Source organism: Mrakia frigida (genome assembly GCF_051309035.1).
Source record: "Mrakia frigida strain ATCC 22029 unplaced genomic scaffold BDY24scaffold_10, whole genome shotgun sequence".
In the NCBI taxonomy this organism is placed as follows: domain Eukaryota; kingdom Fungi; phylum Basidiomycota; class Tremellomycetes; order Cystofilobasidiales; family Mrakiaceae; genus Mrakia; species Mrakia frigida.
In genome coordinates this window covers 569,873-594,481 of record NW_027481271.1, presented here as the reverse complement: position 1 = coordinate 594,481, position 24,609 = coordinate 569,873, and the positions used below count along the sequence as shown (strand labels likewise).

The window sequence follows — 24,609 nt, the reverse complement described above, 5'->3', positions numbered from 1 at the left end:
TTCTCGTTCTACCGCGTCGACGCTTTTGCTGACTTCGTTCTCTCCCTCTCTTTCTTTCCAGACCCTCTCGCCAGCCTCATCGGCTCTCCTTCTTCCAACTGGCATCAACGTCGAGATCTTCGGGGCAGCTGAGAGTAATCAGGTCAGTCTCTCTCGAACTGCCTTCGCTTCGTTTTGACCTCACCTCGTCTACTTCGAGCTGACCCCGTCCTCATCTCTTTGTTGCCCTCTCCAGACCCGGCTGCCCGCGGACACTTCATCCGCCGACTTCGACGACTTCGACGACTACGAGGACTACGAGGAGGCGAATCGAGCGATCTTCTACGACTCCATCGAGAGCTTTCACTTCGCCAACATCGACGTCCCTCCGATCAAAGTGAGCATTCATTTCCTTTCTCTCTTCTCGATCTCACGAACCCTTCCGACATCGAGCTGACGGTAAACGTTCCTCCTTTTTAGATTTCCTTGGAGATGATCCTGGAGGAGGCTAGGATCCGACGAGCGACCAACGACATCGACCCGGAATCCTCAGAGTTCGACGCGTCGTCCTCTCCCTCGTCGACGAAGCGTTCCCTCACGACCTTCAGCAGCAGAGACACTCTCAGAACCCCTCTATCGACTCCTTACTTGCGTCGAGTGAGTGGTCTTCTCTCCGATTGCTGCCACCGATCCCTATCTGACCTGCTCTTCTTCGTCGCGGCCTTCATCTCAGGTCACGACGTCGTCCTCTTCTTCGACTTCGCCGCTTGGAGTCCCCACCGCCGTCGTCTTCTCACCTAAGGACTCGAAGATCCCCGATTCTAACAAGGACTCCGTGAGCTCACTCCTACTTCTTCGTCTCCCTCTCTCTTCTCGCTCGAGCTGACCCTTCGTCGTTCTCGCACTCCTTTCCAGTTCTTCAACGCCATGCTTGAATCCAAACGAACTCAAGCCCAGTCCAACCTTCAGAGCTGGCTATCGAAGAACTGGAAAGGGTCAAGGTCGAAGAAAGAGACGTCCCCGAGGATGGACTCGTTCTGGAGTGAGGAGGAGATGGAGGATCTTCGAGGCAAGGTGAGTTTGAAAGTCGGACGCGTTCCTTGCCTTTCTCGTTCTGACTCGATCGAGAGCTCTTCTTTCTCGGTCTTCGTTCTTTTTTCGTTTCGTCCTTTCTCCCTCCAGGTTACTACGGTCGTTCTGAAGTCCCCTTCTCTCTCCCTCTGAACTTCGAGCGAAGAGCTCGACCGGCTCGTCCACTGATCCCGACGACCGACGACTGAACGACGGGAGGGGAAAAGGGTGGAAGGCGGGAGGGAGAGAATCAGTAGAAGTAGGAGAAGAAACCGCTGGCTAGTCGAGGCAAAGCAGGGGTGACTCGAGACAAGGAGGAGGAGGAGGAGGAGGAGGAGGAGAAGCTTCAGCGACGCGCGTCGGAACGAGCATCTTGCTCACAGTCTCGTCCCCTTTTCGTCAGCAGAAAAAACGAGATGGAGCTCTCTCTGTTTTTCCTGTTGACGTTAAGAGGGGACTCGAGATGTGGATGTTGCGTTCCAGAGGAGGAGGAGGGACTTGTCGAGGAGGGTTGTGGTTGCGTTCTTGACGAGACCGCGACTTGACGACTCTTCTCCAGGTCTCGATTTTCCGATTCCTTTTCCCGAGTCCGCTTTCCGCTTGGAGGGGTAGATTTTGTTCTCGCTTTTGTTTTCCTGTTGGTTTTCCGTTTCTTTGGATGATGTACTTGTTGATTGAGTCTGGGTTTGGGAAAGGGAGAGAGAAAGAGCGAAGAAGCGTTTCCTCCTCACCTCTTTTTTTCGGGCCGTCCTCAACTTCTCGCTGAGATTTTTTTTTCACGAAAACATAACGGAAGCCTGAAGGTGTGGAACCTAGCCTTTCTTCTTTATGCTTCGAGGAGGAAGAAGGCGGAACCTCGCCGCCGAGGAAGGACTCTCGGACGCGTCGCGGAAGTCAAGAAGACTCGCGAGGTCATGATCATCTAAAGCTACACCCCACCAGCTCACTTGGACGCTTTGGGCTTCTTCCTGCGGTTGACCTTCTCCTCCCCTCCTCCCTCCGACTCTCCTCCAGCGTCCGAAGCGGCAGCAGAGTCTGCATCTTTGTCCACCTTGAACTTCCTCAGTCCCTTCATCTTCCTGACCCTGTGAACGAGAGAGACGAAGACAGAGATGGTCAGCATACGCTCTCGTTACCCACGGTGCGTGGGAGAGAAAGGGAGGAAGAGAGCGAGATCGAGGGAGGAAGGGAAGAGGGAAGAAAGAAAGAAATTGGAGACGTACTGCAGCTTTCCGAACTCCTGCTTTCCCAAATGGATTCGTCCGACCTTGTCTCCCATGTCGTCCGTCTCGATGTTCTTCCTCTTCTTTCCCAAACCCTTCTCGACGTCCTTCTTGGCCACCTTGGGTCGTCTCAGCGCCTGCTTCAACACGTCCGCGTCGGCCTCCTGCCTCCTCCTGACCTTGAAATCAAAGTTGGGTCCCATAGGCTCGAGCTCGAGCTTCGGCACTCGAGTTCCAGAGTTGAGCAGACGGATGGTGGAGGTTCGGAAGTGGATGGTAGGGAGGGTGGAGGCTTCCGAGACGGTGGAGGAGGAGGGCTCGCCGTTGTCGGCTGCTGGAGGAGGAGGAGGGGAGCAGGTGATGGAGATGACGTGTTCGAGACCAGCGAGATGGACCTGCTCGAGGGAGTGTCCGTTGAAGAAGTCGAGGAGCATGGATTTGAGTTGAATGAGGGCAGGGTGGGTTTCGAAGAGAGGGGAGGCGAAGTGCATGAGCGGTCGGTGACCGGGAGTGGATTTGGGAGTCTGTGAGGAGAAACAGGAGAGTAGGAGAGGGCAGGGAAGGGAAGAGAAAGGGAGAGGAGAAAGATGGTGAGCTTGAGGTCTCGAAGAGGAGGAGGAGCGGGAGGAGAGGTCTCGAACTCGAGCTCGCGACGAAGGAGCAAGAGAGAGAACGTACCTTCAACGCAGCCATGCTCTCAGCCATATCGATTCCAAGCTCAATCATGTCGAGGACCTTTCCGTCGAACATCCTGACGAAGACGAGATCATGAGGTCTCTTCTTGGAGTGGAGACCGACGAGGAAGAGGGAAGCGTCGTTCTTCTCTCCCCAGAACTCGAACGACTCAACGGCCTCGAAGGGGTGGACGTCGTTCTTCTTGGAGAAGTTGATGGCCTCAGGTCGCTTGAGCATAGCCTGTGTACGTAGAGGGAACAAGACGAAGATAGAGTGAGCTTCAATCTCAACGGGGAGGAGGGAAAGAGGACGAGCTCAAAGAGTGAGCTCCCTTCTTCTTCCCTCCCTTCCCTCTCCTTAGCTCCCTTCCTTTTCCTCCCCAATCTCCATCGACCAAGTAGAAGTAGAAAGACTCACCAGCTCCTTGAGAGCGATCTGAACCCTCTCGCTGATCTGGTTTCCTCGAACGAAGACGGCAGTCTTGGGGTTCTCGACGACCTTCGCCTCTCGCTCTTCGAGAGCTCGCTTCACTCGAGCAGATTTGGGCTTACTGTGAAAAGGATTTCGAGGTCAGCAAGCTGGGAGCAAAGAAGTATACAGAGGAGCTGTACTAACACTGTTCGAATCATGGCCTGGGAGGGAAGGAGGAGGGGAAAGTGGGTGTTAGGAGGGGAGAGTCCAACGCAGAATTTGGATCTTGAAATCGGACTGACTCCGGGGAAGGAGAAGAGGTCGTGCAAGGTCGTGAGCTCTTCCTCCCTTCCCTCCCTTCCTCCTTCCAAACCACGACGGCAACCCTTCTCGATCTTTCTGGACAACTACAACCCTTTTCTGGTCATCTCAAGTGAGTTCTGGACTGGAATGTATATCGTTGAAGAGTCCGATCTCGACCAAACTGACTCAACGCTTCTTCGCTTTCCTCCTTTTGATCAACAGCCCCTTCCCTCCTCCCCCTTTGCACTCCCTCCTCCAGCTTCTCCCATCCTGAGGTCTTCTAAACCTTCCTCGGTAGTTTGGTATGCCACCCAAGACGGATAAGATCCAGAAGGAGTACGCTCAGCCTCGCTTCTACGCTTGCTACCTCCTTCGACCTGTCAACGTTGGGAGCTTCAGGACCTACGTTTGTCCTTTGGCCACTTCGTCCTCCTCCTCTCAGATGAAATCATGTAGAACTGATTGATCTTATCCTTCCTTTCTTCTTAGGTCGGGTCCACTCCTGATCCTCCGCGACGAATCAGGCAGCACAACGGGGAGATCAAAGGAGGAGCTGTTCGTCCGCCTCGCCGTCCTCTCTCGCACGCGTTCGCTTGTTTTGCTCACCTTCTCCCTTTTCATTGACCTAGGTCTACACCCGGAAGTTCAAGCCTTGGCACATGGAGATGATCATCTATGGGTTTCCTTCGAAACTCGCTGCTCTCCAGGTTCGTTCTCGCTCTCTTGCTCTCCCTTCGTTCTTTCTCGACGCGTCTGACAATTCGCTCCCTTTCGGCCCCCTTCCAGTTCGAGTGGTGCTGGATTCATCCTGTTCGTATAAATCTGCAATTTATATTCCTCGTCATATCATCTGACGCGTCTCGATCTCTCTTGCACAGGAGAAATCTCGACACCTTCGCCATCCTCCCGGAACTGTCCTCGCTCGAGGACGAAAGAAGGCTCCCATCTCGACCTCAGCCAAACCAGCTCTCCCTCCACCTCTCTTCCCACGTAACAAGAACTCCAATCGACCCGAATCCAAGGTCGCCGTCGCTCGGAAGATGCTCACCCTCACGCCTTACAACCGACTTCCTCTTCACGTTCGACTCTTCTCGACGACGGCGGTGAGCGATTGGCAGAAGGCTGGAGAGAAGGAGGGAGTTCGGAGCTTGAACAAGCATACGACTGTGGAGAGTACGTTTGGAGGAGTTGACGGGAAGAGGGTAGTAGGAGGAAGGAACATGGGGAAGGGAGAGGCGATTGAAGTTGACGATTGTGAGTTTCGGACGCGTCTCGAGATAACCTGTTTGCGTTCGATCTCGCTTACTGACCCGTCTCTTCTTTAATTCTATCAGATACCTTCGGCTCGAAACACTACCAGTCCTACCTCTCTTTCCTCACCGACCTTCCCTCTCCCACTCCTCGATCCCATTCCTGCTCCCTCTGTCCTTCTCCCATCGACCTCTCCTCACCTCTCCTTCACGCGTTCTGCTCGACCTGCCACACCACCACTCACCTCGTCTGCCTCTCCTCGCACTTCCTCACCAACTCAAGGGACAAGAGCTCGGTCCTTCCGACTTCAGGAACCTGCCCGGCTGGGTGTGGATGGGAGGGAGAGTGGGGATTGATTGTGAGAGGGTGCTGGGCGGTGAAGAGAGGGACGGAGGGAACGTTGGAGGCTTTGAGGAAGAAGGGAAGAGGAGGGAAGAGGAAGGTCGCAGAGGAGGAAGAAGAAGAGGAAAGCGAGGAGGAGGAGGGAGGAATGAGAGGCGAACAGGACGAGTCCCAGGACATGCTCGTGAGCTCTTTCCCTCTCGCTTTCTCTCTCTCATCCCGGCCTTCATCTGACCCTGACTGCCCTTCTACACGTTCTTCAGTCCCGGCCGTCATCTCCACCTCCTCAACGTTCCCTCGCCACCCTTCTCTCAACCGTCGGACTCACCACTCCTCCAAAAAAGCAACGCGTCAACACCGCCAAAGCAGGTCCTTCTCGCTCTCAAATCCCCGTCGTCACTCCTCCCAAACCGTCAAGGAAACCAGCTCCCGCACCTCGGGCGAAGCCGAAGACGACCTCCGTTCAGAAGAAGAAGGTCGTTCAGGAGTACATCGACTTGGACGATGAGGAAGAGGAGGACGACGGGGAGGAGAGTGAGGGAGTCATCTTCGAGAGGTTGATGGGGATGAGGTGATCGGGCTATGGATTGCGTAAAACTAGAAGTGAGTCTTCTTCTTCGACTTCGCTCGCTGCACGCTTTCGTTGAGTTCGAGCTGACTTCGTTTCTCTTCGAAGCAGATCGACGCGTCAAGTGCGTCCCTCTCGTTCCCTCGTCCTTCCCTCATTGAAAAGAGAAGCATCGACCTCGACGACATACATCGTCTTATCTATCGGCTGGCTCCACATAGTAGCCCAGATCGCTTAACCGAGTCAGATCTCGTGGTTGTCGAGGAGACGAGTGCACAAGAGCCAGACACTTCGGAAGTGTTCCTGATCGATGTACTTGCTTGCTTCGAACAACTCTCAAGGATACAAAGGAGAACGTCTGTATACTCAAAACGAAAGACGAAGGCTACTAACTAAACGAGAAACGAAGCAAACATCAAAGCGAAACCCAAGAACGACACGTCCAGCCTTCCTCCTCTTCCTTCTCCCCCCCGATTCGAACGACGAGTCTAGAAGTTCTCCTTCCCAAAGAAGAACCTCGTGCCGCCGGGAGTGGTGTACTTGTTGCTCATGACGTGGAGCTGCTTCGAAAGGACGGGAGGTCCGCACTGTGCGTTGAAAACGAAAGAAGCGGGGCGACGAAGAAGAACGATAGAGTCAGTTCGGTCGGTGGAGCTCGATATCAGACGGAAACGGAACAAATAAGGCGAGGCGAGGAGGGGATATAGACGGGAAGGGAGGGATAGAGGAGAAGGGAGACGAGAACGAACGAAGAAGACTCCACAGTCCGTATCGGGGTGTTGATCTACGATTCCCTGGAAGGTTCGATCCCAGTTGGGTCGTCCAAAGTTGGTGGGTGATCTCTGCGAGTACCCGAACAAAGGAGAGGTCAGTCGTCATCGTTCAAAAGGAACCGAAAGGCGAAAGAAAGACGAACGAGCGAGGTGATGGCGTCCCTTTCCGCTCCGACGTCTTGAACCTGTTATGTGAGAGCGAAGAGAGTTAGCTTCGTCCAGAGGAGAGTAAAGAAGTGGAGGAAGACTGGTACGCACGAGAATGTTGTTCATGTCGTCGTCCTTGATCTTGGCGGTGAGGTAGATGGTGATTTCGATCCGCCTCTCCGTGTCCTGCTCCTCGATGGCGTGGAGGAGCGAGTGGAACCATTCGGCGGTACCAAAGTCTCGGATGACCTAAGAGAAGTACGAGAAAAGTTTAAGTCAGTTTCGAGTGGGTAAGGGAGAATGGAGAGAGTCGACGAACCCAAGTGAAGTAGACTTTGGAAAGACGCGTCTTTTTCTCCGTTCCGAAGCTGGGAAGGAGAACGTGAGGGAAGGAGTCAGCTCGCAGTGTCGAGATACAGAATCGAAGAGAGAAGAGCTCACTTGTTAAGCCTGTACCAGATCGATTTCAAGATCGAGGCGAAGGGAGTAACTCCGATTCCGCTGAAACGAGACGAAGACGAACGGCGTCAGTTCTTCCATTCTCTCTCCAGCTCGAACGGAAGAGAAAGACTCACGCTCCAACAAGCAAGATCGTCTCGAACTTGGTGAAATCCTCCGAAGCAGATCCGAAAGGTCTGGGATCAAAGGCGAACAACGAAGTTTCGTCAGTCGTCTTCTCCTCTTCCTCGGCGCGTCCTCGTTTCGACTCACCCGTCAACCATAACCCTAGGAAGCGTCCTGTTCAACGGGGGAGTCACAACCTTCGCAACCTCCTTCTTATCCCCAATAGCCTTCTTGTCTCCTCCCTCAGGCTTCTTCTCTCCTCGAGGCGCCTTGTCGGGGATGTTGCAGCCGAGAGCTTTCGCGAAAGCGGTTGTCCAGTCGCCAGCGACTCGGATGTGAACGGAGATGTAGTCTTCCTCAGGAGCAGAGGTGAGGGTGAAGGGGTGGTACTGGAAGTAGGAGACTTCGGGGCTAAAGTCGAGAGAGAGGGAGAAGAGTCAGCGAGAGACTTGGCTGCTGATCGTAGAAACGAAGGAGAAAGATGAAACGGACCAATTGATGAAGATGTACTGTCCAGCTCGAGCGTGGGTATGTTCCTTCTTGATCTGGACCTCGCAGACGTTGCTGGGATGGAGGATGACCTAACGAATCGTTCGAAGGACGAGCGGGAGAGAAGAGAAGGAGAATCTGCGTGAATTTATGTCTTCCTTCTCTACCATCGGGTACATTTAAGGGATATAAGATGATACAGAGACTCACCTTCGAAACGTAGGTCCTGTGTCGACCTCGAACCTCTCGAAGGATTCGCTCGAAGATGAAGAGAGCACCTCCGGGAAGCCAGAATTTCTGCGAGAACGAGAGGGAAAAGGAACAGTCCATCAGTACCGGCTACTCGTACAACTGAAGAGTGAGGACCAACCCAGAAGACTCCGATGGTCATGAACGAGCAGTAGGGAGGTCGGTCGGGCTTGATCATGCAGACTGTTCGAGGAAGAAGACGAAGTAGAGTCGAGGAGTTCAGCATAACTGTTCACGAGACCCTCGTTCGAAAGCTATAGAGCAAGAAGAGTCACTCACACATCCCATGAAGCTGCCAGCAAGCGAAGAAGACGATGAAAAGCTGGAGAGCGACCCCGAATCCGACGCGTCGAACGAAACGAATCAGCTCTTCGCTTCCCTTTCCATTCCTCTAAGCGGGAAATCCAACTTCTGAACTCACGTGGTGCGTGTACCAAAACCTTTCGAACTTCCCAGGAGCTTTTCTTCGCTTCTCCATCGCAAACCAGACCATGATTCCGAGAGCGACCGACATGATCCAACCTGTCACGCCTGGTCCAGTGGCGAAGTTGGCGAGGAGGAAACCGACGACTCCGCTACGATGACCAAACCAGAAGAGAGAGGAGAGTTGAGAGAGAGGTGAAATAGAAGAGTGGAGGATGAAGAGGAGGGGAGAAGGAGGTCGTCAGTTCGAGGGTCGCGTCGTGGAATCGAGTACGAGAAAGGAAGGACGAACGTGTTGGTAGCGATGGCGAGTTTAGCAAAGTTCACCATGTCTGGAGAGTAAATAAATTATGAGATGTCAGTGACGAGGTATTAGACGAGCTTCGTGATTCGAAGGAAAGGGAGAGACTCACGAGCGACGGTGTGAACGGTCGACCAGAGAACGATGCTCCATGCGACCTGCTTGTGGAAGGTGATGTTCTTGTCGAATCTATCGTTGCACAGATAGATATCGAAGCAATGAAAGGTCAAGCGGTTGTCAGGGGCGGAAACTAACACGGCTCGAGGGAACGAGGGAGAGGGAGGGAGGGACGAACGGGATCACGTCGTTCAAGGGCGTTCTTCGAAGCATCGAGATGAAGTTCCGGCAGACGGGGAAGAGGATGAAGATGGCATCGACGTGAAGAACGAGAGCTGCTGATCGAGCGATGGCTAGAAGGGAGAGATCAAAGGGAAAGGGCTGAAGTTAGCGAGGCCGAGGAGGGAGGAGGGAGGAGAGGAAGAGGGACGAACTGAAGGTGGATCCAAAGGTCGCTCTGGCTCCTACGAGGTTATCGTTCATTCCGTAATGGACAGCACCGAGTCCAGCCACGAGTACATGAAGCAGAGTCCAGACCACGTAGGTAACTCGTCGGTTGCCTTACCATCAGTCCGCGGAGAGGTCAGAAGAAGGAGGAAGTTCAGCTCGTCGCTCTCTCCAGAGAAAGCTCATCTCGTTGTCTCCTTCCCTCTAGAACACGAGAACGATCTGTGCTCACCTTCGTTGACCATCCATTTAGCGAGTCTCGTCTTCATAGAATCCTTCCCGACCGTCTTTACACCTGCTACTCTCCCAGCCTTCTCGTCTTTGGACTTGAAACCGCCCTGAGCTCGCTCCTTCATGACCTGAGCGAGTCCTCCTATCCTCACTCGTTCCGTCTTGTTTCGAGTCAGATGAGCAGGTCCTCCAGGGTTCAGTACGAGACGATCTTGGGAAGAGTTGGATACGGATCTGTTGAGGTTGTTAGGGTTGAGTTGAGGAGGAGGAGGACCAGAGGAGAAGTGGAGACCGGAGTTGCGAGGAGGCATGGCGAGAGAGAGAGAGACGAGGGAAGAGGGAGCGAGTTGAGTTGAGTTGAGTTGATTATAAAGAGAAGAAGAAGAGTTGTACCGCCAGCGGTGTGTGTTGAGGTGCAAGGAGTGAGTTGGTCGGAGGGAGAGCGGATCGACGACGGACGAGGGAAGAGATCCAAGGAAGAAGAGGGAGGAGGTGGTGGTCGCGAGAAACGAGCTCAACCTTCCTTCCTTCTGCGCTTTCAAGATTCAGATTAGCCCCTGTCTCCGAGACTCAAAAAAGGGCAAAGGGAACGGAAAGGGGTTCGTGCGTGAGTGTTCGAGTGAAGGGGGAAACAGCGGCGGACTTTGAATTTCAAGCCAGCTCTTGACTCTTTCGCCCTGGTCGACTCGAGCTCCTCCAAACCACCACTCTCCTTCTCCCTCTCTCTCCCTTCTCTTTCCCCCTCCCCTTCTCTCTCAAAATGCGTTTCACTTCACCAGCACAGGGGTCGCACATGCCCCAAGGAGGTTCGTAACTTTCTTTCAGGTCTTGAGGAGAGGGAAGAGGCTCGAAGCTGACCTCCTTCTCTCCTTCTTTTGCTTCCCGATCGATCCGATTCGCTCCTCCCAGTCGAGAAGACCTACGTTCGTCCCTCTCTCAGTCTCATAGCTAAAATTGTACCAGTAGGACGAGACGGAGGAGCTTGAGCTTACTCTGCATCTCTCTTTTCTTGGATCTTTGGGAATCTACAGCTCGGATGGTGGGGAGACCTTGGATCGCCAAAGCAGAAGATCACCACCTACTGTTCGTTCTCTCTCTCCTCCCTTCCCTCCTTCGTCTCGCTCTCTTCCATGTGCTCCTTAGCCTACAGTATCACCTCAGCTTTCTGATCCTTCGTTTTCCACTTTCTTTCCTTGTTCCCCCGACAGCTCTGTCGCAGAACCAGCAGAAGGCCATGGGAGGAGCGTTCGAGGGATACCTCATCCACGGAACGAAGCGGTTGGCGCGACACTTCCCTTACTGGGGTCCTCCTTTCATCGGAGGTGAGTCTTGAAGCTCCTATATGTCTGCTGCAGTGGTTGGGAGAGGTCGATCTGGGGTGTTGGGGAGAGGAGGAAGGGAAACGAAGAGGTCCTTCCCTTCCTCTCCGAGCTCAAAATCCGGATCGACTCTCTCCCTCTCAAGCACACTCGCTTGTTGCTCCGTGTTCTGAGATCGCTGGAGCTGACTGGATGCTCCCTTTTCGTTCCACAGGTTACATCTGGTACGATTGGGCCAACAAGAAGTACGATGTACGTTCTCCCTTTCCTCTCTTCTCTACTCTCCCTTCACCTCCTTCAAAGCTCGCTCGTCACCTCGAGCCCAATCCTTCCCTTCCCCTCCGCTACTCGCCCTCGCCCTTCTCCTCTTTCCCACTCAATTACTGACATCCCCTCTCCCTCCCTGTCTCGTCGAAAACAGTGGTACAACTCGAAGGAGGGACACCACCAGACCCATCTCGAGGAGGTTGCCGCTGAGCACGCTGCTGCTGCTGCTAAGGCCGCTAAGGCCGCGAAGTAGTTTCTGCTTAGAGGATGATTTCAGTTTGGGGTTGTAGATGGAAACAGCAGGGGATACGATGTCTCGTTCGGCTTTGCTTTGGGAGTGGGAAGAGAGGAGGGAGAGGAAGGGTCGGTCGGGACGAGACGGAGGTGAGCTCGAGGTTCCTGCTGTCGGAGCGGTGGGCTTTGGAGGTTCGCGTTGAGGAGCAGTGCGAGGAGCTACTGGGAGGCTGTAGGCTTTGGGGGAGTGCTTTTCCGCTCGAGTGAGAGGTCGAGGAGGATCGGAGGGAGTGTCGTGAGCTCGACGAAAGACACGACCCTCAGATCAAGTTGTGGGTCCTCTCTGCTCGCTTCCTGGGAGCGAAAAATGTCCAGAAAACGACGGAACGTCGATCGGGCTTTGCGGTTGCGTCCAAGTTGATCGTCGAGCGATCTATACTTTGTTGACGACCCGAGGACGACTTTTCCTGCGCTCTCGCTGAGAGGTCGGAACGGCAGTCTCCTCCGAGTTGAGCTTCAACCATCACCCAAGCTCCCTTCCCAAGCGGTCGAGCGTTTCTTTATCCTTCTTCGCCTCATCTCCTCAGGTAGGAACTAGACCCCGCCAGTAGAGGTCAGTTTCTTTGATCTTCTCGATTGTAATCAAGAAGGAGGAGGGAGAGAGGGGAGCTTCCGAACAGTCCAAGCTCACCTTTCCTTCCTCCCTTCCCTTCCCTTTCCCTCTCTTCAGCTCTCGTTCCAGGATGTTGTCTCTCAGATCATCCCCTCGACTTCAACGGATACCCTCTTCTCTCCCCTCTACTCCCAACCTCAACTCCATCGCCTCCTCCTCTTCCTCCCTCCTCATCATCTCGAGACGTCCCACTCCTCCTTCCTCGTCGAGAGCCTTCACCTCCTCCTCCTCCCTCTGTCAAGACTCTCCTCGTCCAGGAACCACTCGCCCAGGAGCCTCTTCCGATCCTGTACCCTCCACTCGACCTTCTCTCACCTGGAAAACCCTCCCTTCCACTCCGTCCTCTTCTCCTTCCTCCCCTTCGTTCGACTCTCTCTCCAAATCTCGTCCCTCCCTCTCGACGCCTCGCTACCCGACAAACTCCCAACCAGAGATAAACACTCGAGAAGCCCTTCGACCAGCCTACACTCTCCGAGACAGAGCTCCAGAACCTCATCATCAACTCTACCACATCTTCCCGAAAACCAAGCACACGGCCTGGTCGACTTCCTCTCGACCCAATCAACCCGCTCAACCCGCTCGTTCCAGTTGGAAGGACGCCGGATCCTCTCGAGAATCATCAGCATCGGATCGAGCACCCATCGTGCGACCGTCCTTCGCGCCCAAGCGAGCCCTACCCACCTGGGGAGCAGGTCCAAGGGACGTCGGCTCAGGAGGATGGTCGTCTGCCTCTCCCTCCTCCTCCTCCTCCTCCTCTCAACCGATCGCCTCTTCTCCCTCTCCCTCTTCCTCCTCCCCAACCTGGCGCACATCCTCCTCCTCCCCTTCTTTCGTTCGTGCACCCCGGATTGAAGATCCAGACGATGCGGCAGACGACTTTGGTCTCATCGGAGGATCCTCAGGCTTCGGAGTCGGAGGGGATTCGTCTCGGATGGACGACACCAACGCCTCTCACGGTCTACCTAGCAGTTTCATTCCCTTGACGACGGCTGGGAGAGTCAAGCCGAAGGAGAAGGAGGTTGTCAAGGAGAGAGAGAACGGGAAGAGGAGAGAGGACTGGGTGGAGAAGGAGGACAAGGAGGACAAGATGAAGACGAGTCGGGGAGGGTTCAAGTTGAAGGGAGGCAAGGAGGAGGAGGAGGCCTTCTTGGAAGAGTTGAGGGAGGAGGAGAGGTTGGAGAAGTCGAAGAAGAGGAGAGGGAGGAGTGAAAGGGTGAGGACGGAGGTGTTCATCCCGAATACGATCTCAGTGGATCGGTTGGCGGTCGTGTTGGGTGTGAGGATGCGTGAGTCTCTCGTTTCCTTTCGCTCGCTCACAACTCGTTCCGAAAAGACGTAGCTGACCGATGTCTCTGCTTTCTTCGTTCACAGGTCGTCTGCAGCTGATGATGGTCAAGAACGGGTTGGTGCACAACGAACCGAATCACAGTTCGTCCTTGTTTCAATCCTCTCTCTTCCTCTCTTCGCTGTCACTTTTCAGACGGAAACCGAGATTGGACTGGATGCCGAGTGCTGAACTTGACTCTCGACGGTTCTCTCGGAAACAGTTCTCAGCTCGGAAGACGCGTCGATGGTCGCCGAGGACATGGGTTTCGACGCGAAGGTCGACGTCGAGAAATCGTTCGATCTGTATCCTGCGTGAGTTTCGTCTCGCCCTCTTCGTTCTCGGTTCGTTCTTGACCGGCTCTTGCTGACTAGATCTCGTACCTTTCGCGTCTCAGACCGATCCCTGCCGACATGAGCTCGTTCCCTCTTCGTCCACCAATGTGAGTCGAGGCTCTTTTCTCTCTCCTTCCCTTCCCGCTTCTGAACTTGACACTGACTCTCTCGCCAAACGTTTATCCTCTCGCTTAGCGTTACCATCATGGTCAGTCTCGAACTCGTCTCGTTCAGTCCCCATTCTCTTTCCCTTTCTCGTCCTGACGCGTCTCTTCTTCTTCGCTTCCTCTTCCTCCTTCAGGGTCACGTCGATCACGGAAAGACCACCCTCCTCGACACTCTTCGAAAAGCCTCCGTCGCCAAAGGAGAAGCCGGAGGAATCACCCAGCACATCGGAGCCTTCTCCGTTTCCGTCCCTCCCTCAGACCCCAACTCGGACCAACCTCGAACGATTTGCTTCCTCGACACCCCAGGACACGCCGCCTTCACCGCCATGCGAGCTCGAGGAGCTCAGGTCACGGATATCATCATTCTCGTCGTAGCAGCTGACGACGGAGTCATGCCTCAGAGTCGAGAAGTCATCAAACTCGTCGAGGAGACGCCGAATGTCCAACTCGTCGTGGCGATCAACAAGGTCGATAAGCATCAGGCCAACGTCGTTCGTACCTCGTTTTCTTCTCTCTCTTTGCTCTCGAGGAGATCGATCGCTGACGCTACTTTGTTCGTTATTTTGGTGGGTACACAGGAGAAGATCAAGAGCGGTCTCGCTACGGCTGGAGTCATCCTCGAGGATCTGGGAGGAGAGGTCCCTTCGGTTGAAGTCTCTGGTCTCACCGGTCTCGGACTCGACACCCTCATGGAAACCGTCTCGACGTTGGCCGAGGTAGCCGAACTTCGAGCTGAGGTCGACATGCCAGCTGAAGGTTTCGTACTCGAGTCTCAGATCGAGAAGGGAAGAGGGTACGTTCTCGACGCGTCGTTTCTCTCGCTCTCCCTCCCTCGTTCGTTCTCGACGAGCTGACCTCGCTCTCCCTTCGTCTTTCAGAATCGTCGCCACCTGCCTCATCGTCCGAGGAACTCTCAAACCCGGCGCCCTCCTCATCGCCGGAACCTCCACCTGCAAAGTCCGAACCCTCATGGACGACAAGGGCAAGACCGTCAAATCCGCTCTCCCAGGATTCCCCGTCGTCGTTACAGGATGGAAAGAGGTCCCTTCCGCTGGAGACGCGATGCTCCAAGCCTCTTCGGAATCGGAGGTCGTCAACGCCGTCAGGAACCGACAACGTCAGATCGAGTTCAAGAAGCAGATCGATTCGCTCGAAGAGTTCAACGAGAAGCGACGACTCGCTGCCGAGGCTCATCTGGAGGACGTCAACGGGGCCAAGGAGGAGAAGAAACTCAGGCGGATTGCGCGTATGAACGGAATCAGGTTGGAGCCGAAGGAGTGGAAGCCTTGGAACGCGCCGAAGGAGGAAGGGGAGGACGAGGACGACGAGAAGACGAAGGAGCTGAGGCTGTTTGTGAAAGGGGATGTGAGTGGGTCGGTGGAGGCTGTGGTGCAGACGCTGAAGACGATTGGGAACGAGGAGGCGAAGGTGGTGATTGTCGGGTCGGGAGTTGGAGACGTGTCCAAGAGTGATGTTGACTTCGCTGAGGCGGCTGGAGGTGAGCTCTTCTTTCTTCGTCTCGTCCTCCTTTGGCTTTTCTCGTCCTTCCCTTTGAAATTTACACGCTCTGACTTCTTCCCCTTTCCCCTGCCTCTTTTCTCTTCGTTCCTCACCAGCCACCATCATCGGATTCTCCGTCAAAGCAGATCGTCAAGTCGTCGGTGCCGCCGCTGGTTCCAAGGTCCCCATCCTCCTCGAAAAGGTCATCTACCGACTCGTCGAACAGGTCATCAGCCGAACCGAGGATCTTCTTCCTCCCATCATCGAGTTCCAGGTCGTCGGAGAGGCGACGGTTCAGGCGATCTTCGAGATCTCCGTCCCAGGGAAGAAGAACCTCAAGGTCGCTGGATGCAGAGTCTTCAACGGAACGGTTGACAAGAAGGATTCCGTTCGAGTGATGAGGAACGAGGAGGAGATCTACATGGGTGAGTTCTGGTTACTCGTTCGCCGAGGCGGGGAGGAAGGTGGCTCCAAAACGTGGAAACCGACGGCGCTGACCTTTTCGACGCGTTTTCTGCTTTCGCTTTTCGTTTTCGTTCAGGAACGATCGATACCCTCAAGAGGGTCAAGGCCGATGTCACAGAAGTTGGAAAGGGAACAGAGTGTGGTATGAACATCCACGGGTTCACGGATCTGGCGGAGGGAGATATCCTTCAGGTGAGTTCGCCTCCGAACTCTCGTTCTCGTTCGACGCGTCGTTCTTCGTCTTCGTTCGTTCGTTCGTTCACTGACTTCCCCTCCTCTCCCACTTCCCGTTTCTTCCTCCGTTTCTTCATTCTAGACTGTCAAACGAGTGGAGATCAAACGGAAGCTGTGATCAGATGTTGTTCGGAATAACTTTCAGTCCTCGCAAGCCTTCGCCTCTTCTCCTCGACCTCGATGGTTCCTCGGTCGTGCCTTGGTCGCATTCTGAAGGAAGCTCAACGCGACGAAGAGTTTGACGAGGAATAGGTGCTGAAAGAGAAGGGAAAGGAGAGGTTGACGAGCGGGAAAGTGGGTGCTCACGAAGAACATTTCGATCTGGTCTGGAGTGACGAAAAAAGGTCAAAGAGGTTTGTTCGTCCGAGCTTTCCTTCCCTCCAACCACATCCCATCCGAAGTGCGTCTCTCTCAATCCAGATTCCAACGACGAGCGCGGCGGAGACGCGTCGATCGAGCGACCTGTGGTCCCTCTCTCTCGCTCTTCCTTCCTTCTCTCTTTCAAAAGTCCGAAACGACAGTCCTGCATTAAGTAGTGTAGAGCGCAGTAGTAGGTAGAGTAAACGAAGGAGAAGAAAAGACACCTCCGAGCAAGCGCTAGTCTAGCACTCGACGAAACCAAAAGCAAACAGACGACGACGAGAACCCAGATCGCAGATCTCCCTTTCCCCTTTCCCCTTTCCTCCCTCTACTCCCTCCACCATCATCTCTTCTTCACGCTTCCTCCCAACACCTTCACCAACGCCGACTTCACCCCCTGTACTGCCTTCTCCACCTCCTTCTTCGTCAACCCGCTCGTCAATGCGATCTTGATGCTCGGCCTCGCCTCGAAAGTCTCCTGACCTCTCAACCTCCTCGCCCTCGTAATCATCACTCCACTCGTCGACAAGCACTCCTCCACGACGTCCTGAAGCAAGCGTTCCTGAGCGAGGATGCCTTGCTGGTCGACGGGATCGGGGAAGGGAGGGTTGGCGAGTTGGATGTGGATCAAGGGGGAGAGAGGATCGGAAGGGATGTGGATGAGGTGGTCGAGCTTGTCGAGGATGGAACGAGCGACCTTGGTGTTCTCTTGGAGAGCGGCGAAGATGCTGGGGGTGCTGGAGAGGAGGTACATTCCTGCGGAGGCGGTGGTGGCGAGCATGGCTGGGAGGGCGGCGGAGAAGACGAAGGTTGCTGAGTTGATACGCTGAGAGAAGAGGGAAAAAAGGAGGGGATGGGGGTCAGTTTGTGCGTTGAGAAGAGAAGTGTCGGCCGGAAAGTGGTGTGGGATGGAGTGTCGAAGGAGGGAGAGGAGAGTCGAGGAGAGACGACTCGAGAACGCGTCTGAGAGGAGAGGGAGAGCTTACCTGATGCTCTGTAACGACCAAACTTCCACTACAGAATCCTCCTCCAGCGTTGAGTCCTCGAGCCATAGATCCGACGAGCATGTCGACCTCCGTAGCCTGACAAGTTTCGGATCGAGTCGAGAAGAACGAAGGAAGAGGAGGCGAGGAGACCAAGGCGGCGAAAGGAGTTTCGAAGATACGCAGGCAAAATTGGAGGAAAAACAATGAGAGAGGGGACAAGAGAGTCAGCGAGAAGCTCGACTTGCAGACGTACGACATCGAGACGAAGAGAGAGAGAGCGGAGGGAAGCGAAGGAAGCTCAACTCACAGGTACACCCGAGAACTCAGTCAACCCTCGTCCAGTGGCTCCGATAACTCCAAAAGACATGCTCTCGTCTAGGATGAGTCGGAACTTGTACTTTCTTTTGAGCTCGACCTAGAAAACGAAAAGCGAAAGAAGCGAACGCGCGTGTCAGCCCTCGTTCGTTCTTTTTTCTCCCTCTACCCCCTTCTCACCTGCCCTCCCCACCCACCTACAATATACAAAACAAGCGAGGCACTCACCAGTTTCTCCAAATCACTAATGAACCCATCATTCTCAAACATCCCTTCTGTCACAATAAACCTCCTCGTCAACTTCCCACCCTTCCTCTTCGCCTCCCTCGTCACGCTCTCCAACGCCGCCTCCAACGAGCTCATATCCCCATGATCGTACCACTTGATCGTCGACCTCGAGATCTGCAAGCCCTTCTGGATAGCAAAGTTGCACAAGCGGTCGGCGACGATGATGTCCCCTCGTTTGGCGAAGGAAGGGATGACAGAGGAGATCGTCGAGAAATCTTGCGCGTAGATGATGGTGGAAGGGGTTTGGAGGAAGGCGGAGATGTTGGCTTCGAGAGCTCGGTGGACGTCTTGCGAAATAACGAAGGGAACAATTTAGCGACGTGTCGAGGGAAGGGAGAGGAAAGGAAGAAGGGGTCGGAAGGAGAAGGGAGGAAGGAGACGTGAAAGCTCACCAATCGTCCCGTAGAACCCAGGAGGACCACAAGTCCCTACTCCATAGACCTTCAACGTCTCCAAAGCGGTCTCCTTCATCTTTTCGTTCTCTGCCAAACCGGTGAAGTTGTAGGAAGCGAGGTTGATGACCGTCTTGTTTGGGTTGGAAGCGAGCTTGACTCGAGGACCGACGGGTCCAAGGATGATGGGGAGGGAGGAGAGGAGTTGGTTGTCGACGGAGGATTCGGGGACGGAAGCGACGAGAGGATCGGGAGTCCAGTCGGCGACGAGCTCGTCGATTTCCTGGAGAGAATAGAAAAGAGAGAAGAGGAAGAGTCAGCTTGAGCTGGGGAGGAGGAGGGAGGACGAGGTCCGTTCGTCGCTCGGTGAACGAAAGAGCTGCTGAAGTAAAAAGAGGAATGCTACGAGTATAGGAAGATCGTGGAGAGGAGGAGCGTGCTCACCTTCTCTGAGAGGTCTACGAAGTTCTTTGCGCTTCGATCTGTTCGAGTCCTCCTCGAGAGGATGGTGAAGAGAGCGAACAGCCCTAGGGCGAGTTCGAGCAGAGTTCGGTAGGGATCGTTCTGGTGAGAATTCTTGACATATCGGACGAGAATAGCAGATCCAGGGACCCTGTAGAATCAAGAAAACAGGCCAGATGTGAGCCAGAGGAAGAGAAGGAAGAGGGAGAAGGCAGGGAGGGAGGGGAGGGACTCACGACCAGAAAGTGTTCTCTGCGAAAGCGAGGGAGAGGGAGAGGAAATCGAAGACGGCTTGAAAAGGAGGAGCTGTAGCCTCGAGAGTCGAGTTGAGAAGAGTAGAATTCATCCTCCTTGCTGATTTTCGATGGTCGACGGTTAAGAGCAAAAGCGAGGAGAGGGAGGAGACGTCGACCTCTCTCTCTTTCGGCCTCCTCCTTCGCAGCGCTCCTTCCTCCCAAACGACGACAACCTTAGAGAAACACGACCGTTCACCCCTCCCCCCCCCCCCCCTTCCTCGCTCTCTTCTCCCTTCTATGGCCTCACCTTCGTCTGATCATCTTCGTGGGAAATCTCTAGCTGAGCTCAAACACCTGGCGAAACTCGAGGACGAGCCCAAAGGATCCAACAAGAAGACTTCCTTGAAGTCCTGGTCAGGCTCGGGTCAAAACCTCATCGCTCAAGCAGCTCAACATCAAGATCAAGGAGACTACGAGTCAGCCTACGTTTATCTCAGGAAAGCAGCAAAGTGAGTCCCAGTCGAACGAGAGAGAAGAGACGAGAGTGGACCGAGTTATCCGAGAGCCCATCTCCCTTCCTTCCCTCCGTTTCTGAAGCTCACACTCACTTTCCTCGCTATTTTCTGCCCTAGCATCGCTCTCTTCCTCTCCTCCGATCATCCTGATCGAGCGAAACCCGACGTCAAGCCTCTGCTCAACTCGTATCTCGCCACAGCCGTGAGCTCGTCACCACCTCGACTCCCCTCCTTCACTTCCAGCTGTGCCCATCGAGAGCTGACGTTCAAACCATCGCTTTCCTTCGCTCCTTCTCAGACTGGAGAACCCTTCAAAGCTAGGATGAAGCAAGTGGAACAGGTTCTCACCGAGAGAGACAAGACTCGAGGTGTAGCGAACGGACCTTCGTCGAGCTCAACGTTCGTTCAAGCTCACCTCCTTCTCCTCCCTTCTCCTCTTCGCTTCCTTCCCAACTCACCTTCTTCCCTCTCTTCAGACCTGCGTCTCCATCATCAGAAGACGCTCCACCTCCTCCCATGTCCATCAAGGAACGAATGGCTGCTCTCAAAGGAGCTGGAATGGATACTGGAGCTTCGATCAAGCGGATGAGCAAGACGCCGACCGTCTCGATGCCTCCTCCTCCTCCTCCTCGACCCATATCTCCTCCTCCTCCTACCTCCTACCTCCCACCAGCACCTTCCTCGTCTCAAGGGATGGCCAAGACTTCCTCCTCTTCCTCATCGTCCTCGCTTCGGTCGCTCGCTCAACCCCAGGATCCTCTTCCTCCTTCTTCACCAACAACGAATACTCGTCCCTTAAACTCGACCTCCTCCGAGATCTCCCCACCACTCGTCTCGCCCATTCCAACACCCTTCAAACCTCAACAGGCTCCACCTGCAGCTGTCTATCAACCCTCACCACCGGCACCTTTCATCTCCCACGGTCATTCAGCCTCCCTTCCTCCTCCGCGACTCTACTCGCCTCCTCCCATCTCCTCAAAGCCAGCTGCCCTCTCCACGTCCAAGATGGCCACCTCGAAACCACCACCACCTCCGATCCCATCTTCCATAGACGAAGGAGCAGAAGATCAGGAGGAACAGGATCGATCTTTCAGCAATCACTTCCCATCGTTGACAGAGTTCGAGTCCCAACCTCTTCCTCCTCTCTCTCCGTCGACAACGACTCCCACCGCTGTGAGCTCGTTCGAAGATCGATTCGCCAACCTCCTTCCCACAGTACCTTCCAACGTCCCAGGATCACCCCTACCTTCACCTTCACCTTCGACTTCCTCCCTTCCTCCTCCTCCAGCAGCTCCAGGAATCGACTTCCAAAAGACCGGTTCCTCCGCCTCCTCCTTCAACAGCACCTCGACTCCCACCAACGGCCAGGCTCTCCCACCTCCCAACGGTCTCTCTCAACATCACCAGCACCCTTCTCCACCCGTCCACAAAGCGATGTTCACCCAACAGAACTCAGCGTCCTCTCCCAATCTCGCCTCCCTCAACAACGGCAACGGTTTCTCTCCCAACCTCCCTCCCTCGAACACCTTCCTACCCACTCAACTCTCGGGAGGGTCCGTCGCTTCCAACGGAAGTGGACCTCGGACTCTCCCAAAGCCCAAGATCGATTTCCCGTTGTCGAACACGATCTTTCCTTCGGTGCTGAGGAGGTACATCGACGCGGGTGTGAAGCTTCTCTTCTTGGACGTGAGGAGGGAGGACGCGTTTGGGAAGGGTCATGTTGGGACGATCTGTCCTAGATCAGGATCTGGAGAGGTGCTGGATGTGGTTAGGGTTGATCCTGAATGGCTGTCGGATTATGGGTGAGCTCGCAAGACGCGTTCTCGAAGTCGCTTCTTCTCGAGATCTGACCTCACTTTCTGCCTTCTTTCCTCTACGATCTCAGTCTCAACTCCGCCAAACTTCTCACCATTCTCCCTCCACCCTCACAATCGCTCTTCTCCGCTCGGGCAACCTACGATCTCGTCGTTGTTTACGACTACTCCTCGAGCCCTACCTCTCCAACAGCGACAGCCGTCAACACGCTCGTTTCGATCATCTACGAGAGGGAGTTTACGTCGGCGACGTTGAAGAGAGCTCCGGTAGTCATGCTGGGAGGGTTCGATGCGTTCGTTGCGGAGATGAAGAGACCTCCAGGGGCAGGAGGAAGTCCGTTGATGGGAGCGGGAGGCGGAGACGGAGCAGGAGGGCTGCCGAGGTGAGCTTTGATTCTGCTGCTGAGAATCGCAGTCTGAAGGAACAAGACAAGCAACTGACTTGAGGACTTCTTCTGCCTTTCTTACTACTCAGGAGTGCTCGGATGCCCGCTGATGGGTTCATGGCCTCGTCGTCTTTCGATTCTGGCTCGGACGTGGAGAAGCGGATGGGTCGAGGCAACGGAGTCTCACGCTCGAGTATTCCTTCATTGGTGAGATGAAAAGCTCTCTCGACTCTTTCTTCTCCAGACCTCACGCTGACGGCGTCATTTCGATCTTCCTCCGAACAGAGCACGATTCCTCACGGCGTCACCAGTCCACCTCCCGTCTCGACCTCTTTCTCCTACCCAGCCGCTCCTCAGCCAGCAGCTTCGTCTTCTTCCTCACGCTACCCATCCAGCCTCAGCACTTCCTCCTCCCCAAACAACTTCGGCGGACCAACCCTCACCTCCCCTCCAGCAGCCTCGATCGCCTTCTCCCCTCTCTCCCGTCGTCGCTCAGACTACGCCGACCAAGCCTCCCAATCCTACTCAGGCTACCAACCTCCCTCCGGTCACACCTCTCGAGCTTCCATCTCCTACCCAACCCTGTCGAAGGAGCACGAGGACGTCGCACCTAAGATGCCTGAACAGGCTGCGACGCCGACGCTCGAGAGGCATGCGAGCAGTAGGAGTACGCTGGTGAGAAGTGCGAGTGGGTTGAGTAGGGAGGGAGGACCGAGTGGTGGGGACAAGGGGGATGAGATCAAGTACTGGGGGGATGAGGTCGTTGGGATTTCTGGGTTGAAGAATCTGGGGAAGTGAGTTTTTGAGACGCGTCGCTCGGGGTTCTCTTATCGATTCGAGGACGATTGCGAGCGGGAGCTGATCATCTCTCCTTCATTTCGTACTTCGACTTTTTTTCAACAGCACGTGCTACCAGAACTCGACGCTGCAGTGCTTGAGTGCTACTGCTCCTTTCACGACGTTCTTCAGAGGTCAGCCCTCTCGTCCGCCTCTTCCTTCTCCTTCTCCTTTCTTTCCTTCGGCTCTTACTGATGACCACCCCTTATCGATTTGTTCTCGCTTCTCCAGACGGTCGCTGGAAACGCTCGGTCAACATGACGAACCCGCTCGGAACGAGAGGAAACCTCGCCAGCGCTTACTCGAGCTTGGTTTCCGCTCTCTGGCAGCAGGAGTACCATTTCATTCAGCCTTTGTCGTTCAGGGTGAGTTCATAGCTCCTTTTCTTCCACGTTCGGCAGGAACTGACCTGAGATTTACGTTTCGCGTTCGCTCGAACAGAAATCGATTGTGAAGTTCGCTCCCGCTTTCGTGAGTTTTTTTCTTCGTCTTTCCTCTTCGTTCCTCGTTCAGTCGACTGATGATCTCTTCGCATGCTTGTTCATCATCAGGACGGAAACGAGCAACACGACTCCCAGGAATTCCTTGCTTTCCTCCTCGACGGTCTTCACGAGGGTTCGTCTCTTCCCGCTCTTCCTCTCCCTTCATCTCTTCCTCCCTTCTTTGCTCACCAAACCTTCTCCCTCCCTTCTCTTTATTTCTCAGATCTCAACCGAGTCCAGATCCGTCCTCCCGCCCACGCCATGACCCCCGAACGAGAAGCAGAACTCAACACCCTCCCTCCCCAGATCGCCTCCGAAAAGGAGTGGAAAGCCTACCAAACTCGAAACGACAGTCTCGTCGTCGACTGGTTCCAAGGGCAGTACCGCTCCAAGGTCGAATGCCAAACCTGCCACTCGCACTCGATCAGCTACGACACGTTTATGTACCTCTCGCTTCCCGTGCCGACGGGGAGGCTGAAGCACAAGGTTTCGTTGGAGCACTGTCTGGATGGGTTTGTGAAGGAGGAGATCATGGAGAAGGATAACGCTTGGTGAGTAGATTGAGTCCATCAGCAGACATGATGCCGTCGGGAGAGTGGAGGGAGACAGACGAACGAACAAACGAACAAGGAGCTGACCAGACGCGTCTCCCCTCCTTTCTTTCTTCACAGGAACTGCCCGAAATGCAAGAAGGCTCGTACGGCCAGCAAATCCCTCAGTCTTTCTCGGCTACCACCTGTCCTCCTCATTCACCTCAAGAGGTTCTCGTCGAAGAACGGAGTCTTCTGGGACAAAGCGGAGACGCTCGTTGGTTCGTATTTCTTCTTCTCCTCCTCCTCCTCGTTCCTTTCTTGTATTGACTTTCGACCCTTTTTCGGCTTCTACAGAGTTCCCTGTCCGATCCCTCGACCTCACGAAATACCTCCCACCGCCTCTCGTTTCGTCTGGACCGGATTCTTACGCGTCGAGCTCGAAGAGTCGGGACGATCCGAGGGATCAGACGGGTCCTTTCGTTTATGAGCTTTGTGAGTCTTCTCGTTGACTCAACTGGACTTCCTCTGAAGTTGAACTGACTCTTCTTCGTCTCGTTTCGTATAGATGCCGTCTCCAACCACTCTGGAAGCCTCAGCGGAGGTCACTGTGAGTTCTTCTCGTCCCGCTCTTCTCTCCTTTCGCCTCTCTCGAGCTCACGCTTTTTTCTTCTTCGCCTCCTGCAGACACCGCCTTTGTGAAGGGCTCTCAACGACACTGGAAGTACTGCGACGATCGCACCGTCAGCGAGGCCGACGAGAAGGACTTGGTCGTGAGTCTTTCCTTCTCTCTCCCTCTCCCTTCTCTCTTCTCTCTCCTCGCTGACGCTCATCTTCCTCCCTTCCCCTCCCTTCCCAGTCCAAGAACGCTTACATTCTGTTCTACCGACGGGTTCCAACCAAAAGAAGCGTTCTATAACTAGACTACTACTTACTTCGAGCTAGACTAAACGACGAACACAAGACGAGGAAAGGGAGGAAATC

At 54.6% G+C, this 24,609-nt stretch overlaps 8 protein-coding genes across 8 annotated transcripts; 5 read left to right on the top strand and 3 right to left on the bottom strand.

Moving 5' to 3' along the window:
• The first annotated feature begins 307 nt into the window (after positions 1-307).
• BDY24DRAFT_21340 (uncharacterized protein) lies at positions 308-1,374 on the top strand. The gene is made up of 5 exons (XM_076636524.1): positions 308-376; positions 460-636; positions 713-814; positions 895-1,053; positions 1,162-1,374. Exons 2-5 carry the CDS (start codon positions 472-474, stop codon positions 1,201-1,203), a joined length of 468 nt encoding a protein of 155 aa, XP_076498046.1. The 5' UTR covers positions 308-376; positions 460-471; the 3' UTR covers positions 1,204-1,374.
• A 619-nt stretch (positions 1,375-1,993) lies between these two features.
• On the bottom strand, positions 1,994-3,577 carry RPF2 (rRNA-binding ribosome biosynthesis protein RPF2; the record flags this gene model as incomplete). The annotated part of the gene is made up of 5 exons (XM_076638064.1): positions 1,994-2,135; positions 2,274-2,797; positions 2,952-3,188; positions 3,366-3,498; positions 3,564-3,577. 5 exons carry the CDS (start codon positions 3,575-3,577, stop codon positions 1,994-1,996), a joined length of 1,050 nt encoding a protein of 349 aa, XP_076498045.1.
• A 155-nt stretch (positions 3,578-3,732) lies between these two features.
• On the top strand, positions 3,733-6,153 carry SLX1 (endonuclease). The gene is made up of 9 exons (XM_076644514.1): positions 3,733-3,792; positions 3,885-4,068; positions 4,152-4,217; positions 4,292-4,369; positions 4,449-4,472; positions 4,541-4,916; positions 4,997-5,439; positions 5,519-5,858; positions 5,935-6,153. The coding sequence occupies exons 2-8, from the start codon at positions 3,967-3,969 to the stop codon at positions 5,828-5,830; spliced, it is 1,401 nt and encodes a 466-aa protein (XP_076498044.1). The 5' UTR covers positions 3,733-3,792; positions 3,885-3,966; the 3' UTR covers positions 5,831-5,858; positions 5,935-6,153.
• A 13-nt stretch (positions 6,154-6,166) lies between these two features.
• BDY24DRAFT_384897 (NADPH oxidase B) lies at positions 6,167-10,123 on the bottom strand. Its single transcript, XM_076639884.1, has 18 exons — positions 9,506-10,123; positions 9,261-9,386; positions 9,065-9,179; positions 8,882-8,958; positions 8,761-8,800; positions 8,467-8,620; positions 8,325-8,367; positions 8,167-8,228; positions 8,007-8,093; positions 7,800-7,888; positions 7,455-7,718; positions 7,319-7,378; positions 7,185-7,244; positions 7,063-7,111; positions 6,855-6,992; positions 6,740-6,781; positions 6,573-6,665; positions 6,167-6,410 (listed from the first exon to the last, which is right to left on the bottom strand). Exons 1-18 carry the CDS (start codon positions 9,813-9,815, stop codon positions 6,312-6,314), a joined length of 1,908 nt encoding a protein of 635 aa, XP_076498043.1. The 5' UTR covers positions 9,816-10,123; the 3' UTR covers positions 6,167-6,311.
• QCR8 (ubiquinol--cytochrome-c reductase subunit 8) lies at positions 10,124-11,267 on the top strand. Its single transcript, XM_076639883.1, has 5 exons — positions 10,124-10,310; positions 10,414-10,427; positions 10,536-10,587; positions 10,713-10,826; positions 11,038-11,267. Exons 1-5 carry the CDS (start codon positions 10,265-10,267, stop codon positions 11,208-11,210), a joined length of 399 nt encoding a protein of 132 aa, XP_076498042.1. The 5' UTR covers positions 10,124-10,264; the 3' UTR covers positions 11,211-11,267.
• A 1,817-nt stretch (positions 11,268-13,084) lies between these two features.
• IFM1 (translation initiation factor 2) lies at positions 13,085-16,160 on the top strand (the record flags this gene model as incomplete). The annotated part of the gene is made up of 11 exons (XM_076637355.1): positions 13,085-13,283; positions 13,369-13,425; positions 13,545-13,635; positions 13,719-13,763; positions 13,852-13,864; positions 13,958-14,314; positions 14,402-14,616; positions 14,702-15,026; positions 15,093-15,321; positions 15,440-15,748; positions 15,865-16,160. 11 exons carry the CDS (start codon positions 13,085-13,087, stop codon positions 16,158-16,160), a joined length of 2,136 nt encoding a protein of 711 aa, XP_076498041.1.
• Positions 16,161-16,530: 370 nt separating this feature from the next.
• On the bottom strand, positions 16,531-19,203 carry BDY24DRAFT_384883 (serine palmitoyltransferase). Its single transcript, XM_076639882.1, has 7 exons — positions 19,062-19,203; positions 18,808-18,976; positions 18,364-18,646; positions 17,912-18,258; positions 17,676-17,783; positions 17,369-17,464; positions 16,531-17,208 (listed from the first exon to the last, which is right to left on the bottom strand). The coding sequence occupies exons 1-7, from the start codon at positions 19,169-19,171 to the stop codon at positions 16,726-16,728; spliced, it is 1,596 nt and encodes a 531-aa protein (XP_076498040.1). The 5' UTR covers positions 19,172-19,203; the 3' UTR covers positions 16,531-16,725.
• Positions 19,204-19,358: 155 nt separating this feature from the next.
• Positions 19,359-24,544, top strand: BDY24DRAFT_414072 (uncharacterized protein; the record flags this gene model as incomplete). The annotated part of the gene is made up of 17 exons (XM_076643262.1): positions 19,359-19,570; positions 19,694-19,778; positions 19,875-19,975; positions 20,053-21,378; positions 21,462-21,773; positions 21,866-21,983; positions 22,062-22,570; positions 22,680-22,747; positions 22,845-22,978; positions 23,055-23,084; positions 23,165-23,228; positions 23,319-23,646; positions 23,767-23,906; positions 23,983-24,120; positions 24,194-24,235; positions 24,313-24,398; positions 24,485-24,544. The coding sequence occupies 17 exons, from the start codon at positions 19,359-19,361 to the stop codon at positions 24,542-24,544; spliced, it is 3,753 nt and encodes a 1,250-aa protein (XP_076498039.1).
• Positions 24,545-24,609: the final 65 nt, after the last annotated feature.

Coding starts and splice junctions, on each gene's coding strand:
- BDY24DRAFT_21340 (XM_076636524.1), top strand. CDS start 472: ATGATCCTGGAGGAGGCTAGGATCCGACGAGCGACCAACGACATCGAC. Junction 637..712: donor CGACTCCTTACTTGCGTCGA/GTGAGTGGTCTT, acceptor CCTTCATCTCAG/GTCACGACGTCGTCCTCTTC. Junction 1,054..1,161: donor TGGAGGATCTTCGAGGCAAG/GTGAGTTTGAAA, acceptor TTCTCCCTCCAG/GTTACTACGGTCGTTCTGAA.
- SLX1 (XM_076644514.1), top strand. CDS start 3,967: ATGCCACCCAAGACGGATAAGATCCAGAAGGAGTACGCTCAGCCTCGC. Junction 4,069..4,151: donor TTGGGAGCTTCAGGACCTAC/GTTTGTCCTTTG, acceptor CTTTCTTCTTAG/GTCGGGTCCACTCCTGATCC. Junction 5,440..5,518: donor ACGAGTCCCAGGACATGCTC/GTGAGCTCTTTC, acceptor CACGTTCTTCAG/TCCCGGCCGTCATCTCCACC.
- BDY24DRAFT_384897 (XM_076639884.1), bottom strand. CDS start 9,815: ATGCCTCCTCGCAACTCCGGTCTCCACTTCTCCTCTGGTCCTCCTCCT. Junction 9,180..9,260: donor GACCTTTGGATCCACCTTCA/GTTCGTCCCTCT, acceptor TCTCCCTTCTAG/CCATCGCTCGATCAGCAGCT. Junction 6,411..6,572: donor CGGACTGTGGAGTCTTCTTC/GTTCGTTCTCGT, acceptor TTCAACGCACAG/TGCGGACCTCCCGTCCTTTC.
- QCR8 (XM_076639883.1), top strand. CDS start 10,265: ATGCGTTTCACTTCACCAGCACAGGGGTCGCACATGCCCCAAGGAG. Junction 10,588..10,712: donor GCAGAAGATCACCACCTACT/GTTCGTTCTCTC, acceptor TTCCCCCGACAG/CTCTGTCGCAGAACCAGCAG. Junction 10,827..11,037: donor GGGTCCTCCTTTCATCGGAG/GTGAGTCTTGAA, acceptor TTCGTTCCACAG/GTTACATCTGGTACGATTGG.
- BDY24DRAFT_384883 (XM_076639882.1), bottom strand. CDS start 19,171: ATGAATTCTACTCTTCTCAACTCGACTCTCGAGGCTACAGCTCCTCCT. Junction 17,784..17,911: donor TTAGTGATTTGGAGAAACTG/GTGAGTGCCTCG, acceptor TTCGTTTTCTAG/GTCGAGCTCAAAAGAAAGTA. Junction 17,209..17,368: donor TGGTCGTTACAGAGCATCAG/GTAAGCTCTCCC, acceptor CTCTTCTCTCAG/CGTATCAACTCAGCAACCTT.